Source organism: Propithecus coquereli, unplaced genomic scaffold (genome assembly GCF_000956105.1).
Source record: "Propithecus coquereli isolate 6110/MARCELLA unplaced genomic scaffold, Pcoq_1.0 Scaffold1, whole genome shotgun sequence".
Classification (NCBI taxonomy): domain Eukaryota; kingdom Metazoa; phylum Chordata; class Mammalia; order Primates; family Indriidae; genus Propithecus; species Propithecus coquereli.
The window spans coordinates 1,739,311-1,760,193 of NW_012133857.1; the positions used below are offsets into that span (position 1 = coordinate 1,739,311).

The 20,883-nt window shown below is 46.8% G+C and overlaps 1 protein-coding gene across 3 annotated transcripts in view; it reads left to right on the forward strand.

The window, feature by feature from the left end:
• ITGA9 (integrin, alpha 9) overlaps positions 1 to 20,883 on the forward strand; it is a 333,283-nt gene that overhangs the window by 254,602 nt on the left and 57,798 nt on the right. For 2 of the 3 annotated variants that reach the window (XM_012665738.1, XM_012665747.1), the window contains exons 19-23: positions 2,812 to 2,898; positions 4,996 to 5,075; positions 9,733 to 9,822; positions 11,935 to 12,043; positions 17,418 to 17,525. In XM_012665738.1, the coding sequence (XP_012521192.1) occupies positions 2,812 to 2,898; positions 4,996 to 5,075; positions 9,733 to 9,822; positions 11,935 to 12,043; positions 17,418 to 17,525 (474 nt within the window). Of the gene's footprint in view, positions 1 to 2,811; positions 2,899 to 4,995; positions 5,076 to 9,732; positions 9,823 to 11,934; positions 12,044 to 12,540; positions 12,811 to 17,417; positions 17,526 to 20,883 lie in introns of those variants that run through there. The other variant, XM_012665756.1, reaches the window with a different exon arrangement.

Consider the following 20,883-nt stretch of genomic DNA (forward strand, 5'->3'; position numbering starts at 1 on the left):
AAATAAGTCTTTACTTCAGGAACAGCTAAGCCTTTAACTTAAATTTAGAACCTCTCTCCTGGTTTGAAAGGGATTCCAGTGAGGTACTGAACATTACAAGAGGCATTGAGAACTGGGTTGGGTAATCATGTGAGATATATGTATGTGTGTGTGTGTGTGTGTGTGTGTGTGTGTGTGTTGCACATGCCGGGACACTCCTGAGAGTAATTACACCGGGATGACAGACATGCACCAGGACTGTCCCAGGGAAACCAAGAGAGCTAAGGTCACCCTAGACATGGGCTCAATGCATCCACTTGGGCCAATTGTGGGCTTTGCTTCTGGCAGGAGGAATATGGGGAAGAGGATGAAGGCAAGAGGCCACCCGTGGTGAATCATTAGTGCCAGTCTTTGGGACATGCAGGTGTTGAGACAGCGTTTGAGGAATTAATCTCTGCTTTCCTTATTGAAATTGCCGGTGCCTATTCTCTAAGTTCCAAGAATGTCACACTGCCATGTAAATGTCTGTTTCTCCTCTGGGAGGTCTCCCCCTTCTAAGCTCTGAGCTCTGCAAGGACAGGGACTAATGTCTTTCAGACCTGTGTCCTCAGAGCTGAATTCTGTATGTGACGTGACGACAGCTCCCCAGTGGGCACTTGGGGTCCTTTCTGAATCCTGTGCCATTTCATATTGCGTATGTGAACGTATGTCCCATGAGTGTTTGGAGGCAAGATGGACGAAGAAAACCTGGGGGAAAGGGCTGAGACGAGGTGTTCCTGACAGAACTGCTTAAACAAAGGTGTGGAAATGATGGCAGGCAAAGAGCATTTGTAGAATAGTAATGTACGTATGCCGTAGGGCAGGAGGTAGAGGAATAATAACAGAAAAGTGTGGGCCAAAATGGAAGCCGGAATTAGGATTTGCGACTATATTCTGTTGGTAGTAGAGAGGCATGTGTTAAGAAGGTTCCTTTGGCAGCCTGTAGAAGGGACTGAAGAAAGGAAATCTCACAACAGTAGCTCCTAGACATTATCACACAGTGGAATCACTTATTTCATCACTTACCTTTATTGAAAGTGCTCACCCCAGACCCTGCAATCCTTGAGTCTGCTCAGTCAACTGGGTGTGGTCCAGGAATCTGCACTTTTTTGAGACAGAGTCTTGTGTCAAAAGAGTGCAGTGACATCATCGTGGCTCACTGTAATCTCAAACTCCTGGGCTCAAGTGATCCTCTTGCCTCAGCCTCCCGAGTAGCTGGGACTACAGGTGTGCACCACCACACCCGGTTAATTTTTTCTATTTTCAGTAGAGATAGGGTCTCACTCTTGCTCAGGCTGGTCTTGAACTCCTGAGCTCAAGGGATCCTCCCACCTCCGCCTCCCAGAGTGCTAGGATTACAGGTGTGAGCCACCGCTCCTGGCCAGGAATCTGCATTTTTAAAGAGGCTCCCAAGGTAATACTAATGCAGGTGATCCTGGGTCTCCGCATGAGCAATGCTGGCTAAGAGCCTGGAGAGTCATTAGAAAACTTATAATCACTGAGAGCAGTTATCTCCAAGATTGCATGCTGAAAAGATATACTAGGGTTTGGTTTTATATTTATGTATCGCCAGTCTTCTGGTTAATTGTATTTTGGGATTGTTTTATTTTTTGTTTTCTTGCTATTTTCTAAATAAAGTTGTATTGATGTTTAACAGACAGACTAAAGTACGCAAGTCATTAGGTGCCTAGCTCAATGAACTTTCACAAAAAGGTCACACCTGTGTGACCACCACCCAAATCAAGAAAGAGAACATTCCAGCACTTCAGGAAATCCCTTCCACTTACCGTCTCCCCAGTTACTGTCTTGGCTTCTAACCCCATAGATTAGCTATTTATCTTTGTCATATCCATTTTTTGTGTTTGATAATGTTCATAATATATTAGAACAGTAGAATATGTATATAATTTAGATAGACATAATGTGGTAAATGCTCACATATTTTTACTGATTGGATGCACAATAAAAAAAAGTCACTCTGCCTGTCTAAAGGACTGGAAATGGTGGTCTGAGCTGAGATGTGGGTCTTGGAAATTGGGGGACCTCTGTACCTTCTCCAACGTCTGCAAACATACTGTCTCTCCTTGGAAGTCTTGTTTGGCTTCAGTGACTCAGAGGGCCTGTGGGTTGTGAAGAGCCTCCTGGCTCTCCTTTGACCTTGGTTGGAAGCCACGTGCCTGGGTGGAAGGCAGCAGCTCTCTGCAGCCCCTCTCCCCTGGTTCTCCCAAGCAGCTCATTGTGTGCAGAGTTCAGCCTAGCCCAGCTACACTTGGAAACCTCTGCTCACCCACACCCCACCCTGGGAAGACTTACAGGGGGGCAACTCAGCCTTTGTTGCTTCAGGCTTTAGAAAGAAGCCCTCTCTTTCCTTGGTGTGATTTTCTTAGAGTTTGTCTTTCCTAAACTACCAGAATTTTGAAATGCTGGATTAGGGTGTGGACTTAGGGGAAAGGGACCAAAAAGAAGACTTCATTGCCTTTTAATACAAACCTTAGGAGGCCTCCAGCTCACCAGTGCCTAGCCCAGTTCACCAGGACAGCCCCAGGGTTTGCATCCAAAGCATTAGTTAAGAATAAAGAGTGATTTTGTCCTCTGCACCTGCCTTCCCAGGGAACCAGGGGAAAGGCCAGCAGCCAGGGGAGGCCGGGGACTTGGCCTGGTCAGGCGGCTCCTTGTCCCACTGCGCCTGCTGTCTGAGACAGCTCTAAAGGACTCGCCTACCTCACTGAGGCCACTCCCGCACATCTGCTTCGCGTTCAGCTAGCCCATCTGTTGGTGCTTTTTCTCTTTCAGGAGGAGATGGGAATTTCCTGTGAGCTGCTGGAATCGGACTTCCTCAAATGCAGCGTGGGATTTCCTTTCATGAGGTCAAAGTCGAAGGTAAGGGACAGAGGCAGCAGGCCCCCACCCCTTCCCACCAGCCACCAACTCCACAACTGCCTCCCCTGAGGAGGTTTCCTCCCACACCCCTGCCTCCTGCAGCAGCTGGGGTGGCTACGAAAGCCCTGCCACGCTCCTGTCCCTGGCCATATACTCCAAGGTATACTCCAGAGGGGCCACGGTCACATGGTATTTATCTTTGACCCCTGTGACATACCCCAAACATGAAAGACACACCATGGCCTGTGCACTTTGGCAAGCAGCATTTGGTTCGCTTTCCTAAAATGTTTTTCCTGGGACACTCTGTGCCACTTTGAGTCCCTGAGACAACTCTGGAAGAGATGAGGTCTGGGCTGGTGACATACAGTCCTGACCTCGTCACTCCCCTGGGCACTGACAGTTTTCTGAAGAGACCTCGCAAAATTCTCAAAACGTAAATAACTGTATTCTACTGCATTTTTTTAAAGAAGTAAAAGAGATTACGGTCACTTTGGTATTTAAAAGGAGACAAATTTTCTAAGCTCAGACAATAGTGTGGTACAGCATATTCTATAGTATAGACCATGGTCTAATGTAGTGGTCTGCTATCCACTGCTTTTGCTTTCAGGAAGCATTTAGTTCAGTAGAACCCAGTGTTGCAAAAGTCAGACCATTGCCTAGGATTCACCATAATGGAACCCAAATATTTAGATATCAAATAAGTCATAGGCTCTCAGAGCTTGATGGAATTTAAGAACCATTTTGTCCCACCACCTCTTTTTATTGAGATGCAAAGGGATTAACTGTCTTGACCAAGATCGCATAGTCAGTTTATGATAGAGCCTGGTTCTGTAACCCCCACCCAAGCACTCCTCTCACATTCCCACACATGCCTGACTCGTATGTGGTGAAAACCATTTGCTTAGGGAAGTGTTCCCCAAATCACAGGATGCTCGCCACTGGGGGTGGTGTACTAAGATGATTTTAGGGGGTTCACAAGATTATTTTGGGCAATACCCAGACACAGCACTAAACAACATTGACTCCAGATATGAGAAAGTTACTGCCTTTTGGCCTTAGTCAGCTCAGGCTTCTATAACAGATTACCATAGGCTGGGTGGCTTAAACAACAGACGTTTATTTCTATCAGTTCTGAAGGCTGGGAAGTCCAGAATCAAGGTCATGGCAGATGCAGTTCCTGGTGAGGGCTCTCTTCCTCGTCTGTAGACAGCACCTTCTCCGTTTGTGCTCATGTGGCCTTTCCTTGGCAAATGCACATGGAGACAGAGGGAGAGATCTCTTTGTCTTCTCTTCTAACAAGGGCATTAATCCCATCATGAGGACTGATCTAATCCAACGATTTAATCCAATCATTGATCTAATCTAAGCCTGATTATCTCCCACAGGCCCCACCTCCAAATACCATCACACTGGGGGCTAAGGCTTCAACACATGAATTTGGGGGAAACGCAAACATTCAGCCCATAACACGTTTCAACACTTTCAGTCCTAACCACACGCAGGAGAAAGTCTCCAAGTTTCCAATAGTGCTAACATATCTTTAACACATTCCCGTCACTAGCCAATCTCCCTTCTTTTGCAAAGACAGTAAATATTAGGCTCAGAGGCTTCAGCAGACAACAGAATCCAAGATGGCTCTGTTTTCATTGTATTTATGACTACTTTCTCTTTTTGGCAAGTGATCCTGGATTCCCATCTATGATAGTGACATAAATTGTCCTTTTAAAATAATCTTTAAACTAGGAGAGGGAGGCAACACAAATACAAAGCAAACATCACAGGTGTTACGATTTGCAGATGTGGCAAACATTGGGATGATGATGTTTGAGTGAAATTTAGCAAGTTCTGGTTAAGAGTGCAAATACATCACTTCTAAAGAGGACCTCAGTGGCCGAACAGGAGCAGCAGTGGCTCTGGCCAGAGTGTGCTCAGGCCTGGTTTCACTGTTAAAGCTGTGCCTGACAGAAAGACGCATGAAAAATAAAGCTTGTCATGCAAATGAGCTTCCAGAGGTCATAAACTACAGAGGATGGTAGCAACTGCCCTGTAAGTTTGGAATGCCTTCTGATATCAAATATCATTTCCTTTTTCCCCAAGTATGAATTCAGCGTGATCTTTGATACAAGCCACCTGTCTGGGGAAGAGGACGTTCTCAGTTTCATTGTTACTGCTCAGAGGTAAGGAGGATTTAAACATTTTTTTCAAAGACAAAAGATTTATGGGACCAGAAAAGGACATGACCTGGTCATGCTTTGACTAGGATGCTGAGGTGGGAAAAATGGTTTCAGTGATAAAGCCCCAAAGTGCACAGTGGAGTCGGATCTCCCAGGGACGGTGGCTGCCTGGTTCTGCTTGCACAGCCGCCACTTCAGACTGAGCTGGGAGGACTGAGCACCAGTCAGCCAGAGGTGATGATTCTACAGATGCGAAGAGACAGGTCCAGGTCCAGGTTCTAGTCCAGGCTCACGTGGCTGGTCAGCTCCCACTTGGCCAGTTGTTCCCCAGAGCAGACAGATGTCCTCTGTGCATTGTCGGGCTGGGTCTGCTGCTTCTTGAAGACATGCCACTGCATCGCTTGATGGAGGGGAAGGACGCCTGCACCTGAGGGCCTGGCCAAGCCTGTTGGCAGAGGCCCCAAGAGACGCCCCTCGAGAGAGGGCTTGTCCTAGAAGCCAAGTGGATGGAAAGGGAAGGGGACGGTGGAATGGCAACTTCTGCCCTTCGGGGTATACACCTGCCCCTCTCCAGCATAGCTGTGAGTGCCTGCGAGTACCCTTGAGAAGTTACGAGATGCCTTCTCAAGCCAGAATCCTTATATGCCTTGAAGGGACATCTAGGTAGTGCTTGGCCGACAGCTTGGATGGCAGGAGAGGTATTTAGATGGGTGACTAGGGAGACACAAGCTTTGACTGGGGTGGTGGTTGGATACCCAAGGCAACCTTTTCATTTAAATTTTTATTTGGAAATGATATTAAACTTAACAGAAACGTTGCAAGAATAGTGCAAGGAACTCCTATGTACTCTTTACCCAGATTCACCCGATGTTAACATCTTGCCTCATCTGGTTTATTATTCTCTTTCTATGTATAATTTCTTTTCTTAACACCATCTGAAAGTAAGTTGCAGAAATCAGGCCCCTTGATCCATAAATACTTCAGTGTACATTCCCAAGAATGAGGCTATTCTCTTAAGTAACTATAGGATAGTTAAAGAATTCAGGAAATTTAATATCAACACACTACTATTATCTCATCTGCAGTTCATGTTCCAGTTATGCCAATTGCCTCGATAATGTCTTTTTAGCAACTTTTTTACTTGTCCACAAGATTTGGTTCTTTTTGTTTATTTGTTTGTTTTTATGATTTGGTTATTTTCTATTCACACTATTTTCAAGATCACATAATTTATGTTCACATAAAACGTGACTATGATCTGTAAGATACGCAAAGCATCGGGAAGGTAGACTCCATTCTCATTGCTCAAATCCAGAAGGGCTTCCCTGGGGAGGTGGCATTTAAAGAGAGGAGTCTGTTTTCAGGCTGAAGCCACACAGGCAGACACAGCAGTGAGAGTGTCCGTGGTGCAACATGCTCTCTCACACTGCGTAGGGGTTGGGCACTGGCATAGGGGATTCACAAGCCTTCTTAGGAGGAGGATGGGGAGCACGCTAGGCAGTGGAAGATGGGGCTGGAGGAGCCTGGGCTAGACCAGGGGGACAGAGTAGCCTCAGAAAGTCTGAACTACACTCCAAAGGCAGTGGGAGCCGCTAAAAGTTTTGAGGAGGGGGGTGACACAGTGCAACAGCTTGGCCACAAAATATGAGACTGTTGAATTAATGAGGTGGGGGCGGGGATGCCCATTCAAACAGGAAAATTCTCATTCTCCTGCCACTTCCTGGACCTACAGAAAACTCACCATTGTTGAGCAGATCCATCAGTGTGCTCTCTTAGTCCTTCCACACCTGGGGCAGCTAATGTTCCTGACATGGAAGAGATTTCCCTTGTTAAAAAGAGGAAACTTCCTGTCTCTCAACCGCATTCGGGGCTAATCAGAAGGGTCAGAGAGAGCGGGGAGCAAATAGCACAATCATGAAAGATTCATCTGCTGGAATAACACCACGGAGCAGTGGTGCTCTGGTTTGGGATGCACACTGAGGAGCTTTGAGAACTACCCATGCCTGCTCTGCCCCAGAGATTCTGACCTCATGGGAGTGGGGTGAGACAAAGGCCTTGGCATTGGGATTTTTGAAAGGGCTCATCTGGTGATTCTAATGAGTAGCCAAGGCTGGGGGCCACCATTTCTAATCCTTACTCTGTGCTGGGCACGTTTTCACTCAGTAAACATCTATTATGCACCTACTATTTACCAACTGCAGTGCTAAGTGCTAGGCACACAAGAAAATGCCAGTAACCTAACTGAATTCACGAACGTCCCCTTGTGTACATTACACTGCTGCATAGCATCAGGAGAGGCCTAGTTTTTATAACTTCAATAATATGAGAATTTCTAATTTTTTGAATCACAGATGTTAAAGAGACCATGCTATCTTTTAGGCACACAACAGAATACATCAGGCACTCGTTTCTTTTCAGGCGTTTGCAAAAATATGGTCTTACTGCCCCAGAGGGCACCCACACCACTTGACTCCCTGCCATGACGGAAGGATCCTTAAAGCTCCTTATCTTGAAAGGCACAGTTAAATATCAACCGTTCCTTTCTTCCGTCACCACCCTTTGAAGGTCTCTTGCCTGCTTGTAGATTGAGGAGGACATAAAGTTGAGACTGAGCAGTTTCTCGAGGCCGCTCCTCTTTGCAGCCACCAGCCTGGCTTTGCAGACCCCTGGACAGCATCCCAGCTCACGAGCTTGCGGAATGACTGGGAGCCTTTTGATGTTTGGCCTCTTTATCTCAACTTTTCAAATTAGCTCATTCTGGAGCAGTCACCCGATGACAGATGAGACTGTCGGGCCTGAGCTGCCAGAGGCCGCAGCAGCCGAACAAATGGCAGGGCAAGACCTGGCAGGAAGCTTGGGTCGGGAGGGAATGGGCCAAGGTGGTGCCATCCCATCCACAGGGAGGTCGCCTCTGGTCCACCCACAGCTGTGCTCTCGAAGTTTTATTACCCCCTGGGAAAGGAAGGGCAAGGGAGTTAGGCTGTGCGGGCACCTGATCCTGCTGCTGCTGCAAATTGCAGTGAGGGACTGATGTCACCCCACATACGGAAGACAGATGAGGAGCCAGGGGCAGCGCCATTGTTCCAGAACAATAGGAGAGAGAAGGAGAGGGGATGTGAGAGCTATTTAAGCTGTTGCCATTCAGCACTTGCTGGATGGGAGAGGAAGGCAGTGGGGCAGGGCACAGAGCAGACAGGAACTCTGCAGATGTTCAGGGAACGGTGTGCTGGGGACAGGTCAGGACCAGCTGCACCCAGACCTCAGCGGGTCTGAGGGACTCTTACGTTCCACCACTGGGGGGTGAACTCGGCTTTCAGCTGGGATCCCCCAATTGCTTTCTGTACCAGCTGTGACTGCAGGCTCCGACAACCTGCACCCAATCGCCATGCCCTTTCCCAAGGCAGTCGCCTCCCTCGAATAATAATCACAATTCTTATTTGAAATTTAATAAAATAGTAAAAGGAAGCTAGATCTTCTCTTTCTTCCTTGTGTCCCTTTTCCTCTCTTCTATTTCTCCTCCTCTCTCTTCCCTCCAATCTTGTATCGAGGGCGGAATGGTAGTGGAAAGAGCCCTGGTTTGGAGTCTGACCAGGCTGGTTGGAATCTCAGCCTTGTCTGGCTTGCAGCAGGGCCTTGGGCAAGTTACCTAACCTATCGGGGCTGCTCCTCACCTGTCAAGGGAGGGCAGTCCCTCTCCCTCAGGAGCTACTCTGAGCCCTCAGGGAGATCATGCTGAGAAGTGCCCGGCGTGTGCCCGGCACGTTGCAGCCACTCAGCAGCATCAGCTCCCCTGTGTTCGCCTTTCCAGAACGGCCTCAGAATGGGAGTCCCCATTCTGAGCTTTCTCCCCCCGAGGGAGATGCCTTATGTGGACATGCCGCAGCCAGAATCTGTAGCAGGAGCGTGCACGTTTTATGTGTACAGTGGCAGGGCTGGCCGGGGCCTCTCTCCTGGGCTCGGCTGTCCATGGGTGATTGGCGATCCCTCCGGGTGGGAAATAACTGCTAAGGCCATTTTGGCTGCAGTGCTCTAACTTCACTGGTCCAGTTTTCATGGAATAAGTACTTATAAAAGTAGTGTATGCAGCAGGTGCCCCAGCCATAACCCCTCAGTGCCCACTCTCCCACACACCCACTGGACAGCTTCTAGCTCTCGGCGCCTGCTGAGGCTTACTCTGGCCAGAGCCCATTCCCCTGCATGACAGGGCAGGTGCCAGGGAACTCATGGCCCCTCCCAGCAGCAGCAGCAGCAGCTCTGGGAGCCAGTGGATAAAGGCCCGGCTCCCACACCCTCAGCTGGGGAGATGGACACTGCCTCCCTGAGTCCCCCGGTGAGACTGAGCCCCGCTGCCTACAGCATGACCCTCCTGGATCACATACCTTTTATTTTCTGTCCCCTCCTTGTCTCCCTTCTCCACTCTCTGCTGGTGTTTCCTGGGGTTGCCTCCCAAATAAACTACTTGCTCTCACATCTTTGTGAATGGATCACAACTAAGACAATAGAGTGTGCTCTGTGACTCTGTACAGCGACCAAAAACAGAACTGAGGACAATAAGGTGCCGACTGCCCTTGGAGATTCAACTCTAAGGTGGAGCAAAGAAAGCCCACTGCCAGATAACTGGTGTTGGCCAGAGTTCATTCGTTCTCCTCTCCCCACACAGTGGCAACGTGGAGCGCTCTGAATCTCTGCATGACAACACGCTCATTCTGACGGTGCCACTGATGCACGAAGTGGACACATCCATCACTGGGTAAGTTGCCAAAACGCAGGGGTGCCCTCCAGTGGAACACTGGGCTTCTCTTGTGTGTGTAGCCAGCCAGGAGCCAGGGGCTCTGCCCCTCCCCCACCTTCCTCCCAGCCTGGAAAAGCAGAATGAAGCTTTAACTGCAGTGACTTGCACCCTCCTCACTCCTTGTTTCCTCCTCTGTCGCAGCTACCCGCCCACCTGGTAGACAACAGAGAAGTTTGATGACAAGTTTAAGCCCCATCATTTCTTTGAACGTTCTGTACACCTTTATATGCATATATTGCCCACTCACACCACTCCTCCGGAATGCCATATGGTAGCAGGCAGTGTGGTTCCTGGGATTAAAATCTCAGCCAGAAGCTTGTGGGCCAGAGGTTACAGCCAGATGTGTCCCAAGCCCCGGAGCACAGGAGGGCTGCCTTTCTGATTAGCTTCACAGTCGGCACTGGCTTTGCTCGTTTCTGTTAACTCCTTCTGCAGAACCAGAGGCTGCTCTGCCTGATGTCTGTGATGGTCTAGAACAGGCAGGTAACCATCACGACAGCCACAGCATCTGTCCGGGTGAAGTCCACGGCCACTCAGTGCTGCTGGCATTGTTGGAAAGCGGGGCTGTGGCTGTGGTCTGTGGGGACCTGAAACAACCCGGGTCAGTTTTCAGCCAAAGCCTGGGCCTGGAAAAATGAGAACTCAATTCCTGTTTTCAGCTTCAGAAAACAGAGTGCATACCTCTTTGATAGTGGAAAAAAGATTTGCACAATTAGTTTAGATCAAATGAGGACCCATTGAACCCTGGACTCAAATGCAAGCTGAACTTTCTGGAAGTTCACAGTTTCTCATTTTTCAGTTTTCAAGTGCTTCTGGGTCCTGGCCTTGGCTAGAATTGGAAAGTTGATCCTTGTAGGAGGAGCCACCCCTGCACTCGCTCACGCTGCGCTGGAAGCCAGCGGGATGGATCTCTGGGCTTTCCTGCTCCTGGCTCTTGGCATTTTCGATCGTGTTTCTTAGACATGAGACACTGGTGGAATATGTTTGCAAAACAGCATATTTTTGCCTCTGCTCACGGCTCTATTTTTAACTGTATAGTTTATTTATTTGTCTCATCAGAGGAGCAGTGAGAACATGCCCGGAACCAAGCCCTACCCTTGGGAACAAAGAGAAAATACTCCCCCCTACACACTTGATCCTGTTGTTGAACCTTAGGAGACCTCATTGTGAGGCGTTAACAGCCGCTGATGAAGCCATCAGTTAAACAAACAAGTCCACCTCTGATCTTGTCAGGAATCTAAAACAGTTCTTGCCATCTGATAACGCTGGGAACTCACTGCATTACAAAAATAATGCACTTAAATTGAAAATAGATGAGTTGCCGTCCATTCAGACTTAGTGCCCAAAATCATACATTGTTGCGTTTAGGTAAGGGAGTGGCTTCTAGCATCTAGAATTTGTCATTTGTCTGGGAGTATCAGTCTGAGCTTCATTGCTTCTCAGGGATTTGTTCATACAAGCAATGTTGAAAGCGGTGCTACAAACTGAGCCTGAATTCTTTTCACCTCTTATGTGGCCTCTGTTTGAGATCTGAGGGAAAATGCTATCATTGGACAGACTCGGCTTTCAAATACCTAATTTCTAGTAATCTCGGTAGGCTGACAAATTTAAGTTTTTTTAAATGAATTTGTCACAGACTGGGGTTTGGTATGCCAAATATGTAATTCATTTATATTTATTTTAAAAAGCTTATCATCCTCTTCTTTGATCCATAAAATGTTTTTCAAATGGCAAAACAGAAAATGTATACTTTTATAATCCAGTTTTTTAAGAAGTGAAAGCCATCATGGTCTTCCTTCTCACTGCATAAATGTATCCCCCTGTGTATTTCTCTATGTGGCTTACTGATGTGAGGCAAGAAGTGATAAGACACTAGTAGAGATGTCTGTTGAGAAAGCACAGTCGGGCTGCGTCTTCTCGCAGAAAAGGAAAGGAGCAGCTGCAGAAGGAAAGCCGTTGGTGGAAGACACTGGATCGCACAGAGACAAATGTCTGGGTTTTCGGGATGGCAGTGACCATGGATGCTCGACTGTGGGTTGGGATGACAAATCTCATGCTTTCCTCTTTCAGAATCACGTCTCCGACCTCCTTTGTGTACGGCGAGTCTGTAGACGTGTCCAACTTCATTCAGCTGGATGACTTGGAGTGTCATTTTCAGCCCATCAATGTCACCCTTCAGGTACCAGCCCCTGGAGACCACCTCTGTCACTGGGGGATGACAGAAAGGTCCATGGGTTGGGTCTCCTACTGAAAGACAGCTAAAGAGTTAGGCTCTTTTCCGGAGAAACCCTTCCCGGCCTGGTTGGCTGGTGCGGGGTGTGTGTGTGTGTGCGCGTGTGTGTGATCTGTAACCACACTCAGAACGAATCCCTTCCCTGTCTGGTACTCTACTGCGCAGACCCCTCTGCTTTTCAAGACTCGGAAGGAGAACTAAACACTATGAACGTCAGTTTATCAGTCTTCCTCAAGAGGGCCTCTGGATGGTTGAGGCCTAGGCCCAGCCCAAACGGTCCCATAAGGACCCCTTTTCTGTTCTTCATCGTTCTGCAGCTTCTGGGCAAGGGTGCCTCAGAGCATTTGCTGTGTCCTCTTCCTCCTGGGGTTGCCATGCTGACTCAGCCAGGAACCCACGCCTCCCACGGGGGACTGGCCTTTCAGAAGTGTATTTTATGACAGCAGAACAATGTGAGCACGTGTAAACCCCATGGGAGGAAGCTGCCGCTCCTCACCGAGCCCTGGCTGGCTCACCCCAGTCGCACAGGTATCGTTTCCCACATGTCCACTCGGGACGGACTGTGGGCCTCTTGAAGGACACTGTTTCTTCTCTTAATTGAAGGTTGGCAGACTTCACAGGGTGAGTATAATGTTTTAGGCTTTGTGGGCCGTACGTCTCTGTGGCAACTATTCAACTATGCTACTGTGGTACAAAGGCAGCCATAGATAACACAGAAATAAAACTTTAGTTATGAACACTGAAATTTGAATTTCATGTAATTTTCACATGTCATGAAATGTTATTCTTCTTTTGATTTTCTTTCCCAGTTATTTAAAGACATAAAATCATTCTTAGCTCCTGGGCTGGAGGACAGCAGGCATTGGGCCAGATTTGGCCTACAGGCCATAGTTTGCTGACCCCTGTTTTAGATGTGAATTCTCTGGCCAGTGCTATTCAACCTGAGAATCTTTGAATGTAAAGCCAGAGAGACCTCAGCGTCATCCAGTCCATCCCCCTGAATCGACAAATACAGGGAAATGTGGGCCCAAGCAAGAAAGGATATACTGAAGGTCCCAGCACTGGGAGAGGCGGGGCTGGGGCCAGGACCCATCAGGCACTGACTGGGCCCTCTGTGACCCAGCACCTGGCCATGCGGATGAAGTGAAGGAGAAGGAGATGGGCCCGCCTCACCCGCAGTGCACCGAAATCCGGAAGTCACATCTCACAGCTCCCCAGTTCTAGCGCCCGGAGCTCTTCCCTGCCTCTTCCTTCCTTCCCCATGGAGAGGATGGTTTCCCACTCTGGCATTCACTGCTGTGGCAGAATAATTAGTATTTTCTTTCCCTGTGGCCTCTCCTAGGTAGACATAGGGGATGACAAATAATGACAGGGTGAGAGTCCAGAGAAAGAGGCAGTAAAACATTTGTGGGCTCTGGCAAACAATGGTCTTCCTCTCTCCAGAGTGTTCTCCCAGCAGCAGCCCTCAGAAACCATGATAGATAACACATGTCGCCAGCCCGCGGAGGATGCGCCTCCAGACCAGCTAAGCCTCAGCTGTCACACCCTGCCCTGGATTTACAGCAGAGAGAGGGAAAGATGGGGCTAGAGCTTGCTCTCGAGGCTGTGGCGTGCTTGCTGTGAACAGCACCTCTGTGTTCCTGAATTGTTTCTAAGAGTTAGTTTATTTTTTTTCCCTTTATTTTTTGTAACTGGATAGAAAACAGAAAAAGGCCAGATAGATTTATTTCATTTTAGTTGTTTATATTCTTTCCTACACTTAGAGTTTTTGAGGTGTCATAGCATAAAAGATAGAGTCAAGAAAATTATTTAGAAGGGTTCAAATTACACAGACCTTGTAATGAAGATGGTATGGGTGTTGAAAGAAGAAACCAAGAAGAGTAGTAGTTATATGAAAGATACTGAATGTTATCACCCTCTGAACAAAAAGAAAGAAACTCCAGAGTATGCAATTTATCCTTCTAATTGTTTCTCTGAGTGTATTTTTACAGGCAGCTTAAAGTTCGGTATTCAAGCAAATAGCTTTCTTCACATCTGACCTGAAATAGGACCCGGGCTAGAGAATCTGGCCCTGGGGAATGAGTGATTGGCATGCCCCTTAGATAAACTCTCCCGTGACCCATCGCCTGAGGAAGTGCGCAGTATTCAATCTAGAGTTGACACAGTCAGCTGGGTCTGAATGATTCATAGTGTTTGCCATTGATTAGAGGGAGATCCTTCTGTATTAGCAAAGTGTTCCTTTTCCCTGAGAATTTCTGATGACTCAGTTATTGGTATAATTGTTGTTGTTAGGGTCATCCTGCAGGAAGGTCACTGTCCAGGTTGGTGGTGATAATGACCAGGAGGTGGAAACAGTGGGAGAAGAGAAGGCCAGAAATATGGAGAAAACCCTTCTGTATTTCCTTATTCTAGCAATATGGTTCCTGAAGAAGACTACACCGCATTCCATAAGAATGGATTTTTCTATACCTTTTAGAATCTGCTATTCAGTAAGCTACCTAATTGTTTAAAAATTCCGCTGCAATTGCAGATGGAAGAAAGGCAGAAATACTAGTCTCAGCCTGCTCTACATTTCATCACTGTTTTTTTAAATGGAGATACGAAATTTGTCGGCCATCGATGGGCTTTTTTGGCATCAGGAGTCAAAGCATTTCCCCGCCTGAAAACAATGGTGAAAAATAACATAGATGTTGCACATGAACGTTTGCAGAGAATCCAACATTAAGACATTTGTTAAAAATACAATAATACCAGCTCTCCCATCCTCCTGGCTCTGAAGAACGAAATAGCGTAAACCAGAGTCCTTTCTTCTTTGCTCACCCCATTCATGCTTGAATGGGGATTTCCCGGACATGTCAGGAGATTTCTTTTCAATTCTGTGCTCTCATGTTTCATTTCAAATTAGTTATTTCAATTGCGGTTCAATACTCTTTCCTTTTCCTGTGTCTTAGGGGTGTTGTTTTTGGTGAATTTTTTTTTAATCAGGAGTTGGCAACAACCACTCGTCTGCTCTATCTTGGTTTTTTAATTTATTTATTCTTTGAAGCCAAACCAACTATTACAAACGAAGACACGGTTTTCTAGGGAAGAGCTGGCTTCAGCTAGATCCCTATACGTCCTGTCATATGTGAAGAGGCCTGGTTAGGTTTCCACTCCTTTTTTGTGGCTTTGCCCTTCTGACCTCAACTTCAGAGATACCTGAAGTTCAGAGAGTCCCTGAATTCTCTCTCTAGTCCCCAGGCCACCAAGCAGCATTTCATTTCTTCTTCTCTCCTACTCACTTCCTACTCAACTTTCTTTTAAATTTATTTTTTAACTGGCAAATAGAATTATATATATTTTACTCATCTTTTTAAAAATAACATCTTTATTGAGATACTACTGTGTTTCTTGAAGTTCATGTTTAATGTGTATAATTCAATTATTTTAGTATGCTTACAGAGTGGAACAACCATCATCATAATCTAATTTTAGAACATTTGTATCACCCCAAAATGAAACTGTACATATTAGCAATCACTCCATATATTAATTTTCTATTACTGCTATAACAAATTCCCACAAAGTTAGTGGCATAAAACAACACAAATTTATCTTATAGTACTAGAGGACAGAAGTCCAAATCGGATCTCACTGTGCTAAACTCAAAGTCCCGGCACGGCCGCGTTCCCTGCTGGAGGCTCCGGGGAGGATCCATTTCTTGCCTTTTCCAGCTTCTAGAGGCGGCTGCATTCCTTGGCTGATGGCCATGTTCAAAGCCAGCAATGGCTGGTCAAATGTTTGCCATGATGCTGTCTCTTTAATTCTGACTCTTCTGCCTCCCTCTTCCCTATATAAGTGCCCTTGTGATTACAATGTGGAATACCCTTGGATAATCTAAGATAACCTCTTTTATTTTTTTTTTTATTTTTTATTTTTTTGAGACAGAGTTTCACTCTGTCACCCAGACTAGAGTACCATGGCATCAGCCTAGCTCACAGCAATCTCAAACTCCTGGGCTCAAGTGATCCCCCTGCCTCAGCCACCTGAGTAGCTGGGACTACAGGTGTGCACCACCACACCTGGCTAATTTTTTCTATTTTTTGTAGCGTCAGGGTTTCGTTCTTGCTCAGGCTGGTTTTGAACTCCTGACCTCAAGCTATCCTCCCTCCTCAGCCTCCCAGAGTGCTAGGATTACAGGCTTGAGACACCACACCCAGCCCAGTAACCTCTTTATTTTAAGGTCACTTGATTAGCAACCTTAATTCCCGCTTGCCGTGTAACATGCAGTTTCCACAGATGAGGACATGGACATCTTTGGGGGCCTGTTACGCTGCCTGTCACATGCTGTTCTCTCTAGCCCCCAGCCCTGGACAACCATAATCTACTTTCTGGCTGTATAGACCTACCCATCTGTTTTATTCCCCTTCATATTTCATTTCTTCCTTGAGTTTCATGTTCATCCTTTCCTATATCTCATTGCTCTTATTAGTTTCTTCATGGCTGCCAGCTTTTCCGTCATTTCTCAGGAAACAACTGGCTTCTGGAGACAGAATATGGAGAGATGGTAGGGAGGGTAAGAGGTGTAAGATTTTCTAGAACCAAATGCTAGGACAGAAAGGAGGGGCACAGATATCATCAAACAGTATTAGAAAGTGAGAAGCTGTAAATTGCATAGAAACTAAATCAGCTGAATGGTGCAGTAAAAATAAGCCATCCTATAAGAGTGATCTACTTTGTCTTTGAGAGTCTCTATTACCTCAAACTGTCAAAAGATAGAGGTTGGACCAGCTCAGGGGTTCTCATGGGGTGGTTCCTGGGTCAGCAGCAGCAGCATCTCCTGGGCACTTGTTAGAAATGCAAATCCTCCAGCCCCATCCTAGCCCGACTGTGACAGAAACTCTGGGCATGGTCCCCGCCACATGCCCTGACTCTGTGTTTTAGCAAGTCCCTCAGATGATCCTGATATTATGTTAAAATTTGAGAACCATTAGACTAGGTTATGATGTCGGAGTTCCCACCAAACGTAATAGGGTATAAGTAAATTTCTAGGTATGTGAAAAGAAATATAATTTTTAGTAGGAAGGAAGATGACAAGGAAATGCTAAAAGGGAATAAGGTAATTTGAAAGTTTGGGGTTTTTAAGTAGGTATTAGAAGGATTTCTATTTTGTTGAAATTTCCCATCGTTCAATATTTCACTTCAAGTCCCGACCTTCTAGATCCAAACCCTAGAGTTTCTGTATATGATTTCAAAGAATCTTAGAGCATATATTGCGTGACGGGACACAAAGATCTGTTATTTTCCATTAAAACTTGCTATGTGTGTTCCACACCCACAGGTCTACAACACTGGCCCGAGCACCCTTCCTGGGTCATCTGTCAGCATCTCTTTCCCCAATCGACTCTCGTCTGGTGGCGCAGAGATGTTTCATGTCCAGGAAATGATGGTGAGTTCCCCGTTGCTTTCAGACTTGAGCCAGTGCATTTGAATTTTGTATTCCACCTCACCCTGACATCCACCCTGGGGGCCCAGAAAAGCTAACTCATTTTACCCTTTGGAAACATATCTTGGAAAGCTGGGGGGCCTGTGATACCTGAATTTCTGCATTGAGACAGTTTGGTTAATGCCATAGGAAGTCCTCTTTGGGGATGGGAAGGGTTTGTTATGAACCCAACTCCTGAGATGGACTTTTCTGGATCTGGGAACCTCTGGCAGCTGTCTGCAGTCTCGTGTGTGTCTGAATACATTTTGCTGAGATCTGCAGCAGTCATAAAGATTGTCAAAGGGCTACTGATGCCTGAAGATAAAGGACATAAGTGTAGGTTGACACTCCAGTTTATATGCAGAATATGCAACTCTACCTGATCCTGAGTCAACTGTAGATGATGTTTATCTCAAGGGAAGCTTGATAACTGGTATGTGACCATTGCTGCCCATCTCCTTGAAACATTCTCTTCGGCTTCCAGGACATCGCATTCTTTTGGTTTCACCTTTCTCACTGGTTTTTCTCCTTATCTCCCCAACTTCTAGAGGGCCCAGGACCTCCTATATTCTACACTGGTCTCCAAGATCTCACCCAGACTCATGGCTTTAAATCCAGCCTGTGCTGGTGCCACGAAATTTTTCTCTGCAGCCCGGACCTTTGCCATGGATTCCAGGCCTTGATAGCCAACTATCTTTAGGCCATCTCTACCTGGATGCCTAACAGGCATCTCAGTATTATCCAGAACTGAACTCTTGACTGTACCCTTCCATAGCTGCTTCTCCCTGAACCTTCCCTGTCCCTGCAGAGGGCTACTCCATCCTTTAGTTGCTCAGGTCAAAAACCTGGGGTCATCCTTGATGCCTCTCTTTTTCCCCACATTTCACATCTAACCCATGAGCAACCCTGATATCTCCACCTTCACAACAAATCCAGAATGTTACCACTTCTGCACCTCCACATCCAGCACCCTGGTCTAAGGTGTCATCATCTGTCACCTGGGTTATAGCAGCAATCCCCTCACTGGGGTCTCTGCTTCTGCCCCAGTTCCTTGCAATTCATTCTTGACCTAGCAGCAGAGTGATCCTTCCAAAATATGAATCAAGTCATGTCATGCCTCTGTTTAAAGCCTCCAATGGCTTTTTTTCTTCCCACATCCCTCCAGAAACTCTGCTGACCTCACAGTCTATTACCTGTGGCTCTCTGACCTCATCTCCTCCTCCTCTTCCCTACTCCCCTCTGCTCCAGCCACACTGCCTCCTTGCTGGTCCTAGGGTACACTGGACACCCTCCCTCCTCCAGAATTTTGCACTCCCTCTTCTCCCCCTGGGATGCCCTTCCCACAGCTATCCACATGACCTCCCACCTCACCTCCTTCAGGTGCTTGCTCGGTTGTCACCTCTTCAGTGAGACCTCCCTGACCACCCTGTGTCCCAGCACACTTATCCCCCGTTCCTGCTCATATTTCACCGTAACCCTTGTCACCAGCTGATGTCTCATCTATTTTATTTATTTATTTATTTGTTTGTTTATTTTTTTTTTTTACCATCTCTTTTCTTATTAGACCAGTTTATCTGCCTCCTCCCCACCCTCTACAATAAAAGGACAGGGATTGCCGTCTGCCTGCTCACTGCTGTATCTCCAGGACCAAATGCAGTGTTTCGTGTGTTAGTCTGTTTGTGTTGCTATGAAGGAATACCTGAGGCTGGGTAATTTATAAAGAAAAGAGGTCTATTTGGCTCACAGTTCTGCAGGCTGTACAAGAATCTTGGTACCAATGTCTGCTTCAAGTGAGGCCTCAGAGATCTTCCAATCAAGGTGGAAGGGGAAGAGGAAGGAGGAATGTGACATGGTGAGAGAGGGAGCAAGGGACAGAGGATAGGTGCCAGGCTCTTTTAAACAACCAGCTCTCTCACAAACTAGTAGAGCCAGAACTCACTCATTATCGTGGGAGGGCACTAAGCCATTCATGAGGGATCAGCCCCCATGACCCAAACACCTCCCACCAGACCCCACCTCCATCAGTGGGGATCAGATTTCAGCGTGAGATTTGAAGGGGCAAAACATCCAAATGACATCACATGGCATATGACATATGCTCAATAAATGTTTGTGGACTGAAAGAATAAATCCACAATATAAAACACAGCTGATTACTCTTTCTAAGTGAATTCAGGAAAGTCTTATATTGATATAAATCCTGACAGAATCCTTTTGCTCAGCTATTTGGATTTTGACTGCTGAGCAATGATTTAACACCTCCAACCTGTGTCCTCATATCAGAATACTCAGGGAGCCACTTGTGTCCCAGACACTGGAGTGGCGGAGTGTGATGGTGGTACCTCCTGGTGAACTGGGCAGGCCTAGGGCACAACAGTCACCACACAGGGAGAGCACGTGCAGGCCACGTGGAGAAGATTGTAAACATTGCTCTCTGTATGGGCGCATGAGAGACATTCAGCCAAAAGAACAAGCTGTTTCCATAGATAGCTTGAAAATCAGGGCAGCAAAGCCCACAGCCTGTGACTCATCTGAGCCCAGAGTGGGACAGGATACAGCCCACAGGGCGGAGGCACAGAAAACATTGTGTGATGGTGATAATAGTTTCTGGCATTGCTGTCCTCCTGGGTCACGTGTGTGGAAACCCAGAACCATGTGAATGGTGAGTGTATAACAGGTCACCCCTCCTGAAGCGCCTGCTCAGTTTACACCCCTCACGATATTCCATTCATGCTCCATGGCGTGCCCTCGTGTGGGGGCTCTGAGCGGGCAGAAGAAAAGCCCCCAGTGTTCTGTGCCCACAGCGTGCCATGGTTTGAACTTAGCATGAGGTTAACAAACCACACGTGTTCCTGTCTACACTCTTAAGTATTATTAACCATACTGATCACGCCATCTTTTCCCCCAACATCTAGGGATGTCCTTTTTTTTATTTATTTCAAAATATTATAGGAGTATAAATGTTTTGGTTACATGTATCGATTTTGTTATGCTCGAGTCAGGGTTATATGTGTGCCCATCACCTAGATAGTGTTCATTGTACCCGAGAGGCAGGTTTTCACGCAACCCTTCCTTTCCGCCCCCCACCAGCTCCACTTGATTTCCACTGGATTTTACTTCCCTCGGTGCACATGTGTGCTTATCAGATAGTTCCAATTTAATAACAAGTGCATGTGTTTGTTTTTCCATTCTTTAGATACTTCACTTAGGATAACAGTCTCCAGTTCCATCCAAATTGTTGCAAAAGGTCTTAATTCATCCTTCTTCATGGCATAGTAGTATTCCATAGTGTGTGTGTGTGTGTGTGTGTGTGTGTGTGTGT